At 38.2% G+C, this 10637-nt stretch overlaps 1 protein-coding gene across 1 annotated transcript in view; it reads left to right on the plus strand.

Annotated features, from left to right (window-relative positions):
• Positions 1–8098, plus strand: part of Knl1 (kinetochore scaffold 1) — a 66035-nt gene extending 57937 nt beyond the window's left edge. The window contains exons 22-26 of the mRNA XM_075961811.1: positions 163–231; positions 984–1093; positions 2191–2309; positions 4360–4482; positions 6464–8098. Of these exons, the coding sequence (XP_075817926.1) occupies positions 163–231; positions 984–1093; positions 2191–2309; positions 4360–4482; positions 6464–6563 (521 nt within the window). The 3' untranslated portion in view covers positions 6564–8098. The remainder of the gene's footprint in view (positions 1–162; positions 232–983; positions 1094–2190; positions 2310–4359; positions 4483–6463) is intronic.
• Positions 8099–10637: the final 2539 nt, after the last annotated feature.

Here is a 10637-nt window from a genome sequence, read left to right on the forward strand (position 1 = left end):
AGGAATGATACTAAGTGCCTATAGTTAGAAATGAAGAAAGAAAAAGAAAATCGATAATCCAGGGCTATCCTCAATTTACATAGGATTTGAAGACAACATAGGCTATGTAAGATCCCTATGAAATTATAGAGGAAAGAAAAATCTTTTTCTGATTCTCCTTAGTTGGTCTCCCTTTCTTGGACAAGCCTTACAGGAAGATTGATGAGCTCAATTTTCAGTCTATGTTAGATGGTAAGTTCAAAACATTTAAGCCTCCAAATTTTGTTAATAACTTATAGGTATAATAATTTGTTCTTAAAGTGTGTTTTAGACATAAAACTGCTTGTATAGTATGCTAAATATTCAGTATATTTTAAAAGAAATCATTATATTACTACTAGATATTGAATAATAGGTATTTCTATATTTGAAATTAGCACTATGAGTATTTAATCTATACCAAGCACATGTATTACTTGTATCAGAGCTATAAGTAGGTATTATTTCCTGTTTACCAATTAGGAAACTACAGATCAGACAAATTAAGTGTTGTGCTTACAATTACTTAGATAGTAAAGAAAACCTAGATTTGAACACAGAAATATGTTCCATTTAAATTCATGCTTTTCACCAAGCACTGGTCTATAAGTTTAAGCTTAAAGCTTTATAAACTCTCTTATGTACTGAGTATTTTATTCACTTGTTTGAAAATAAAAAATAACTGGGTGGTGGCGGCTCATTCTTTTAATCCCAGCACATGGAAGGCACAGATAGGCAGATCTCTGAGTTTAAGGACAGCCTGACCTTCAAAGCAAACTTCAGGATAACCAGTGCTACACAGAGAGACCCTGTCTTGATTTTTAAAAAGAAAAGAAAAAGAAGGAAGGAAAAAGAAAAAAAAATACTTGTGTACTTAGTAGTTTGAAAATATTTCTAGTTTATATAATATACCTTATTAAAATGCATAAATAATACCCTCATTTTTTATTCTTTTCCTTTTTCAGAACATAAAGCTCCTCCTTCCTCCCTTTTAGTTCATAAGCTAATTTTTCAGTACATCGAGGAACAGGAGTCCTGGAGGAAGAAATGCACCACACAGCACCAGGTCCCCCAGGTGAGTCTGACGAAGAATCTTATACTATTTGTCCACACAGCAGAACTGAAGTTATTATAGCTTCCTGAAATTATATTTGGTTGTTCAATATTTGGGGGATTATTAAACACTGAAAAGTTGTTTTCTTTTTTATTTTTGTTTTTTTGTTTGAGGTAGGGTTTTACTGTATGTCCTAGAACTTGTTGTGTAGACCAGGCTAGCCTCAAATTCAAAGATCTGTCTGCCTCTACTGGAATTAAAGTCATGTGCCATCATGTCCCGGCAGTTTTCTTTTTGTAATTAAGACTTTTAGTTCACATTCAAAATAGTGTGGGTGGTGTTGTTAGTTGGTTTTGTTTTGAGACAGGCTCTTAGTCGCTTATTCTGACGTATATAGCCAAGGATGACCATGATTTGTTTTTTTCGAGACAGGGTTTCTCTGTAGCTTTGGAGCCTGTCCTGGAACTAGCTCTTGTAGACCAGGCTGGTCTCGAGACCATGAACTTTTGATCTACATACCTACCTACCTGTCTTCACTGCCCAGAGTGCTGGGATTATGGACATGACTACCATGCATCATTTCATTTATAGAGTTCTGGGAATCAAACCCAAGGCATTGTGCATGCTAGCCCAGATTCTCTCTTCCTATTTATTTTTTATTCATTCATTCATTCCAGACAGGGTTTCTTTTTGTAGACTTGCCTATCTTGGAACTCACTCTGTAGCCCAGGTTAGCCTCACACTCAGAGATTCGCCTGCCTCTGTCTCCCCAGTGCTGGGATTAAAGGCATGTGCCACCGCCACCTGGTTAGATTTATTTTATATTTCAGTTACATAGATATTTTGCCTACATATATATATATATATCTGTGAGTGCATGTGTGCATTGCATGACGAGGCCAGAAGAAGGCATCAGATTCTCTTCAAACTGGAGTTACAGACGATTGTTGGCCATCTTGTGCATGCTAGGTCCTCTAAAAATCTTAGCTACTGAGCCACCTTTCCAGCTGCTAGGCCTTAACTCCTAACTGAGCTGTATCTCTAAGCCTCAAAATAATGTGTTCAATATATTTGCATGCACACTCACACAAAGTCATTTTTTTTTGTTTTTTTCCTAGATGCTTCAAGAACTCTCACTAGTAGTAAACCATTGCAGACTTCTTGGAGAAGAGATTGAATTTTTAAAGAGATGGGGGCCAAATTATAGCCTAATGGATATAAATGTGAATACTATTGAGTGAGTATATTCAGTTCCCTGTAGCTGTTATAATAATGTATTATAAGTTGAGTGGTTTATATAGTAGAAAGTTAACTGATTTAATGTTCTGGAGGCTAGAAGTTTGGGGTCATTGTTGATAGGGATGGTAGTCTAAGGGCTGTGAACAACTCTTCCATGCCTTTTTCCTAACTTCTGATAGTTTACTGGCAGTTTGGGGAATCTAAATGTATAACTTTGATATCTATCTTCATTTTCACATGGTATTCTTTGATTATGTCTATATCTAAATTTTTTTTCTTTTTTGGGTTTTTTTTTTTTAGTTTTTTTTTTTTTTCAAGACAGGGTTTCTCTGTGGTTTTGGAGCCTGTCCTGGCACTAGCTGTTGTAGACCAGGCTGGCCTCGAACTCACAGAGATCCGCCTTCCTCTGCCTCCCGAGTGCTGGGATTTAAGGCGTGCGCCACCACGGCCCGGCTTTTTTTTTCTTTTTTGTATATAGTATATATACATGTCTGCTTGCAGGCCAGAAGCGTGCACCAGATCTCATTATGGATGGTTGTGAGCCACCATATGGTTGCTGGGAATTGAACTCAGGACCTCTGGAAGAACAGCCAGTGTTCTTACCTGCTGAGCCATCTCTCCAGCCCTATATCTAAATTTTCTTTTTAATAAGGGTATCAGTCATACCAGACAAAGGACCTCATCTTATCTAATTAAATTAATAGAGACCCTATTTCTTTCTTTTAAACAATTTATTTGTCTGCGTTGTTGTTTGCCTACATGTGTATCTATATAAGGGTGTTAGATTCCCTAGAACTGGAATTACAGACAGTTGAGAATTGTCACATGGGTGCTGGTTTTCTGGAAGAGCAGCCAGCGTTCTTAACTGCTCAGCCCTCTCGACAGCACCATGACCTGGTTTCTAAGTAAGGTCACATCTGAGATAAAGTTAGGATTTAGATAACTGTCAAGAACATAATTTTTTGAGATGTTGTCCACATTGTCCAGCAATTGTCCAGTCTACCTCTGCCTTTCAAGTGCTGGGAATTATAGTGGGATTATGTACCATTCCACCTGGCTTTTTTGTTTTCCTATTTTAAGTCTGTGTGTGTGTGTAAGTGTATGTCACATGTATGAGAGGCTAGCAGAAGGCATTGAATCCACTGGAGCTGGAGTTAAAGGCAGTTGTGAACCACCTGATACAAATGCTGAGAACTTAACTTCATTCTTTTGGAAGAGCAGAAAACTTAATCACTGAGCCATCACTCTGTTCTCCCTGGAACAACTCACATTGTAACCCAAACTGACCTCAAAATATTGTCATCTTCCTGCCTTAACCTCCAGAGTGTGCCAAGAATTACCAAAACAACAAACTCTGAGTTCAGTCAGCAATGCACTTGACTTGCAAGTGTGAAGACCTGAGTTCAGATTCTCTGAACCCTTGCTTTAAAAAGTCCACTGTGAACCAGGCATAGTGGTGTGTGTCTATAATCCCAGAATTATGGAGACAGAATCAGGAGGATCTCTGAATTGAAGCTAGGCTTGTCTATATAGCAAGTTCCAGGACTGCTAGGGTTACATAAAGAGATCCTTTCTCAGGGGGAAAAAAGGAAAGGAGAAAGGCCTAGTGTCATAGCCTGCACTTGTAATCCTAGCAGTGGCAAGAGTGTCAGCATAGAGAAACGGGCCCTTGGAATTGAGAGTTAGCTGTCCTAGACTTTGTGATGACATTCCAGACCATTGAGAGACCCTAGCTCTTCACAAAGGTGGAAGGTGCTTGAGGATCAGTACCCAAGATGCTGACGTCCACACATACTGTGCATGTGCATAATTGTACAATCACCCCTCACTCATACTCTTAATGTGTTATATTGCTGTCGATTAGGAAGTAATTATTATAATATATCTTTTTTTATAATATCTTGTTCCAGATGTTTTACGTTCTTTTCTATTTGATAAGACAAGGAGTAACAGCCACCTGTTTCATATGCAAGTATAAAAGAAAAATGTGTTCATGTTTTAACCTATTTTAGTTTTATATTTTTAATTGTGTATCTTGTCTTTTATAGATTAAGACTTTTATTCTCCAGCACTGCAGCATTTGCAAAATTTGAGATAACTTTGTCTCTCTCAGCCCAGTATCCCTTCGTCCCACTGCCATTCACCATTCAAAATCACCTTGGGAACACGAGGTAAGTAAATGTCCAGCCCAACAGAAGTTCCAGCTTGTTTTTGTACACCTCTTATCTTACCCCAAAGGTCCTTGAAAGTGTCAGTAACTATACTGAGAGTTAAGTGTTGCTTCTTTCTGGCTTCCTTTTCTAGTATTTGTTCTTCTAAAGTCAGTGATCTTATCATTGTCACAGGTGGATGCTGGAGTCCTGTCCAGTCTTTTTTTTTTTTTTTTTTTTTTTTTTTTTTTTGGTTTTTCGAGACAGGGTTTCTCTGTGGTTTTGGAGCCTGTCCTGGAACTAGCTCTTGTAGACCAGGCTGGTCTCGAACTCACAGAGATCCTCCGCCTACCTCTGCCTCCCAAGTGCTGGGATTAAAGGCGTGCGCCACCACCGCCCAACTTCAGTCTAGTCTTTTATGAATAAATGGCTTCTCCTTAAGACACGAATCAAAAAGTTAAAATTTTGGAAATCAGTTTAGTAGCATGCACAGAGGTCTGGCTTACATTCTCAGCACCATATAAATTGAACATAGTGGTGTTGCATACCTGTAATCCCACTCTCCTTAGAGGAAGAGGTAGCAGGATCAGGAGTTTAAGAGCATTTCCATTAGACCATGATCTACTGTATAACTTTTTTGACAACACTATGGCATATTAGAATCTGTGCTCCTTAAATTCATCAGCAAATAACAACAGTTTAGAGTTTATAGCTAAAGAAATTCACTTGGGGGCTGGAGAGATAACTCAGTGGTTAAGAGCACTGGCTGCTCTTCTAGAGGTCTTGAGTTCAATTCCCAGCAACACATGGTGGCTCACAACCATCTATAATGAGATCTGGTGGCATGTGGGCATACATGGAGGCAAAATGTTGTACACATAATAAATAAATAAATCTTTAAAAAAAAAAAGGAAAGAAATTCACCTGGAGACCAGGGAGATAGCTCAGTTGGTAAATAGCCTGCCACACACGTCAAAGCCTGGTGCAGTGGCACGTATCCATATATCCAGTTCTTGGAAGGGTAGAGGCAACATGAACACAAGAGTAACTAGCCAGTCAGTCTAGCCAATCAGTGAAAGACCTGTCTCAAAAAATAAGTTGGAGAGCAACTAAGGAAGGCACATTGTGTCTACCTCTGGTCTATACCCCCCACATCTCCAGGAACACTTTGTGCATGCACGCACAAACACAAAGTCATGGTGGGAGTAGGGGAAACAGGAGCTAGAGAGATGGCTCAGTAGTTATGAATGCTTGCTATTCTTCCAGAAGTCCTGGGTTTAGTTTCCAGCACCCACAGAGATCAGCATACAACCACCTGTAACTCTAACTCCCAGTGCCCTATTCTGGGCTGCTCTAGCACCTCCCCTCACCTGTGCCCTCACATATTCCTACACACATAGATACACATAATTAAAAATAAATCTTATTTTAAAAGCAATTGGGGAGGGCTGGAGAGATGGCTCAGCGGTTAAAAGCACTGACTGCTCTTCCAGAGGTCCTGAGTTCGATTCCCAGCAACCACATGGTGGCTCACAACCACCTATAATGAGATCTGGTGCCCTCTTCTGGCCTACAGGCAGGATACTTGACTGACTGACTGACTGACTGAATGAATGAATGAATGAATGAATGAATGAATGAATACATAAATAATAAATAAATAAGTCTTAAAAAAAAAAAGCAATTGGGGAGTTTGGAGACAAAACCTAGCAGTAGAGTACTTGCTTCACATGTACAAGGGCCTGTGTTTAATCTCTAGCACTATAAGTAAACAACAACAAAAAAAGCAACCAGGTCAAAATTCCTTATAATTATATTCAGAATTGGTTATTCAGCCTAATTTTAGAATACAGTTTCTATTAAAGTTCTTCTTGTTTCCAGAAATATCCCTTTGTGTTTCCTAGGAACTTAAGAGGTAATATTCAAGGAAATGAATAGCTCTGAAGTGGAGACAGGTGCAAGTTTTCAGGAAAAGTAATCAATACCTTTTTGTCTTTTGTAGCCACGATGAAATTGCTGCAATTATATCCAAAGTGCCTTTAGAGGACAACTACCTGAAGAATGTGGTCAAGCAAATTTACCAGCATCTACTTAAGGACTGAAATTTTTACCATAAGACCCACGGGATCACAGTATAACAATTAAGGAAAAATGCATTTACCCGGGGCTAGAGGTGCATTCTCGTAATTGCAGGATTCGAGTGAGATAAAATCACAAGGTCAGGGTAGCATGGGCTATCTATGAGACATGGTCTAAATAGACAAACAGAAAACTTAACGAATACATCAGGGTCATCGTTGCTGTTTATCCTAACATCATATAAAACTAGTAAAGTGCCTCTTGATGATGTCATAGTTAATTTGTATCATTAGTTGTGAAATACCTAGTCAAAAATGGTGAGGTCTCAAATAGCATATATCAACTTTCTTATCCTTATACCCAAGGTTGAGTAACTTGGACATGTGGGAAATTTGCCCTAATCTAACGCATCGATGGAGCACTTACCTTGTGTAATAAATTCTTAGAGTTAATACCACAGAAATAATTCTTTTTAAACATAGTGCTCTTTCCCATACTATGAGCTCTAAGGAGTAGCTTTTACAAGGAAGTAGGATGACCAATACCACTGCCCCCTATTTAGAGCTTCTGTGCATAGCTTCTTCGCCTAGCAGGTATGTCTAGAGTAGAAACATCTCTCAGCTTGGTACAGAACATGGTAACAGGAGGACAACTAATCTCATGACTTCCAGACTAGGATGGTCAACAGAGTGAAATTTTCTCAATAAGAACTAAAAAATGTCTTTATCCACAAACTACTCAGCCTCTTTCCCCATTTCAGAAATGCTATTAAGAGAAAGCAGAAGCACTCAGCTTTTGAAATGGTTGCCATCTTTCTTCTCTTGACAGTCTTGGTATTTTTTTCTACAGTGTTTATTAATGTATTCTTAAGTGTACTTTTTCTAGGAAAAATTCATTCATCTTGCTATATTATGTAAATATTTGAATGTTTTTGTATTTGTGATATATGATCTATGTAGTAAACAGATAATATGCCTTTGGTGTATGCTAGTTTCTTTTTTATAAAGAATGCTTTATAACTAGAATTTTAATCATTTTTTATTGGTGACATTTGAAGCAGTATCATTGCAATACTGGCTTCTCACAATCATAAAAACTATTGCTTCCTGAAGCTACATTTTTTTCATGTACAAAAGCAATATATCAGTTGTTTAGTAAATGCATAGTATTATTTCTGAGGTGGACAAATGTGAAAGGACTTTTCCCCAAGAACTAGTCAAATCCTAATCATGCTAACTTTTGTTTCTTTTATATTTAATTCTAAACTATGTTTACATTTTAAAGTCAATTTGTTTTAAATTTTATCTTTTTATATCAGGGTAAAGTCCTTTTAGTTTCTCAAATGTTATCTTACTTTTTTTGTTTTTATTTCTGAGCTATATATACATCAAAAGATGACAGTCTTTTAAGTTTCAAAAGTCAACACAAAACTCTTTTGACTATAAAATGAAGTGTTAGAGATCCATAATAAAACTTGTAAAGTTATCAGTATTATTTGCTTCCTATAAAATTTAATTTATCCTTCTGAATTGGAATTATTTTTTTCCTATATGTTTGGCAGGTTTTCTTACATATTTTCTAAACTTGAAAACTCTCTGCAAGAATGGTGGTATCTAGCTTTGGAGTATGTAATTGTATTTATATAGTTATTTGTGTTTTCCTCTACTTAGAATTTTGACAATTTTTGTATTTTCTAAGTTTCTCTTTTATTCATTTTAGAGGATTTCCTTTCATTTTTAAAGTACACTGATTACTTGAACTCCTTTATAATTAGTATATCTATTAAGAGTATTTTTGTGGTGGGGCTTGAGAGGTGGCTCAAGAGTAAGAATGCTTGCTGTTTTGCAGAGTTAGTTCCCAGCACCCACTTGTGGCTCACAACTGTTCGTTACTCCAGTTCTAGGACATCCAATGCCCTCTTCCGGCCTCCATGAGCACTGGGCATGCAGAAGGCACATATACTCATACACGTAAAGTAAAAATAAGTATTTTAAAAAAGGATTTTTTAGGACTGGAGAGATGGCTCAGAGGTTAAAACCACTGGCTACTCTTCTAGAGGACCTGAGTTCAATTCCCAGCAACCACATGGTGGCTCACAACCATCTGTAATGAGATCTGATGCCCTCTTCCGACATGTAGGCATACATGCAACAGCACACTGTATAATAAATAAATAAATCTTTTTTAAAAAGGATATTTTTACTGGGTATAGTGGTACACTCCTTTAATTCTTAGCACTCAGTGGGCCAAGGTAGATGAATCTCTGAATTTGAGAGGCCAGCCTTCTCTACAGAGCCAAGTTTCAGGATAGCCAGGGAGCCAGGGATACACACACAGAGAAACCCTGTCTCCAGAAACAAAACAAATAAATGAAAAGTAGTTTGGGTTTTTGGGCCTCTTTTTTTTTTTTTTTTTTTTTTTTTTTTCCGAGACAGGGTTTCTCTAGCTTTGGAGCCTGTCCTGGAAACTAGCTCTTGTAGACCAGGCTGGCCTTGAACTCACAAAGATCCTACCTCTGCCTCCCAAGTGCTGGGATTAAAGGCCTATACCACCTGGCTGGAAAATTTTCTTATAATTTTCATTACCTGGAGGGCCAGCCACCAGGCAGCATAGGGCTCAAGGAGAAATCCACAGTGTCAGTGAGAACTGGACTTTTATATCTGAGGGGATTAGAGAAAAAGATACATACTCCCTTGATGGTTTCCTTTTTTATTCTCTATTCCTTTGTGTTCTTTCCATGTTCTTTCATTGTCGATTCAATAAATAAAGGCACTCCAAGATGAAATTTTAAGGCCTAGGTGACAGCAGAAAGGTTCAGTCTCTCCTGATGGACTGACCTGGAACAGTCTGGGCTTGGATTGGACCCCAAATCAAAGGCGTATTTATTGTTACACAGAATATTTCCTCATACCCAGGTCCCTAGCCTTAATTTACATGTCTTACTGAAGGTGACCATCACATCACATGCCTCCGTGATTCTAGTCATTTATTATGCATTGTGTGCAATACACAATAATACAAGAACCTCAAGTGTACCTGAGATGTCTTGTGATCAAAGCCATGGAATGGTCTCAGGCCCCTTCAGCAAAATAATTGTTTTCCACAAGGGTTCTTCAGAGTACTTCTAAAAATCATCTGTTCATTCTATTTTCTATTCCATACGGTGATTCTACTAAATTCCTACAGAGTACAGGTAAAAATGCTTTGTTTCAGCTAAGGATACATAGTGAAACCTGTGACTTTGACTTTCAGCATGAAGATTAAAGGAATTTGAGCCAGCCTGTTTCAGTTGTTTCAATCGTTAACTTGAACTACGACCTGGGTAGCTCCTTAAATGAAACTCATAGGCTTCTACCTGTGTACCATTTCCTTGTAGTTACTTTCTTTCATCAAAATTGTGTATAAGATAGCCAGGCGGTGGTGGCGCACACCTTTAATCCCAGCACTTGGGAGGCAGAGGCAGGCGGATCTCTGTGAGTTCGAGACCAGCCTGGTCTACAAGAGCTAGTTCCAGGACAGGCTCCAAAACCACAGAGAAACCCTGTCTCGAAAAACCAAAACAAAAAAAAACCAAAAAACAAAATTGTGTATAAGATAACATCATTATCAATTAGAGAGCACAGGTAAGGGAGGAATCATCTTCATAGTCATCCAAGGTCAAAACGCCCAGTAAAACAGGATGTTTCCATGAAATAAACACATTACATAACAGGCAGTGGAGAATCTCCCCACAACCAGTTCAACCATGCCAGATATCAGAGAATGATAGCAACAGCAAACATGTAAAAGCCCAGCAAAGCAAAAGACATTCCGGGGTCTGTGGTCTCAGGGTCCTTGCCTGAATGAGAATTATCCATCAAGGGGTTGCCTCCTGCTGTGCTGATACCCTGAATCCCATTCTCTGACATGACCACCGGCTCATAAAGTATAATTAACTAGATCCTAAATTATTTTTTCTGTCTTTGTCTTTACACAAACAAAATGACTTGTGCCCCTTCCATTTGCTATCAGACTGTTGAGTCAATGAGTTCACCAAAATTAAAACTTCCCTAGGAGTCTCATGCTGGTAGAAGGACAACACCTAACTAGAGGCTGGT

This window comes from Microtus pennsylvanicus, chromosome 2, assembly GCF_037038515.1.
Source record: "Microtus pennsylvanicus isolate mMicPen1 chromosome 2, mMicPen1.hap1, whole genome shotgun sequence".
Classification (NCBI taxonomy): domain Eukaryota; kingdom Metazoa; phylum Chordata; class Mammalia; order Rodentia; family Cricetidae; genus Microtus; species Microtus pennsylvanicus.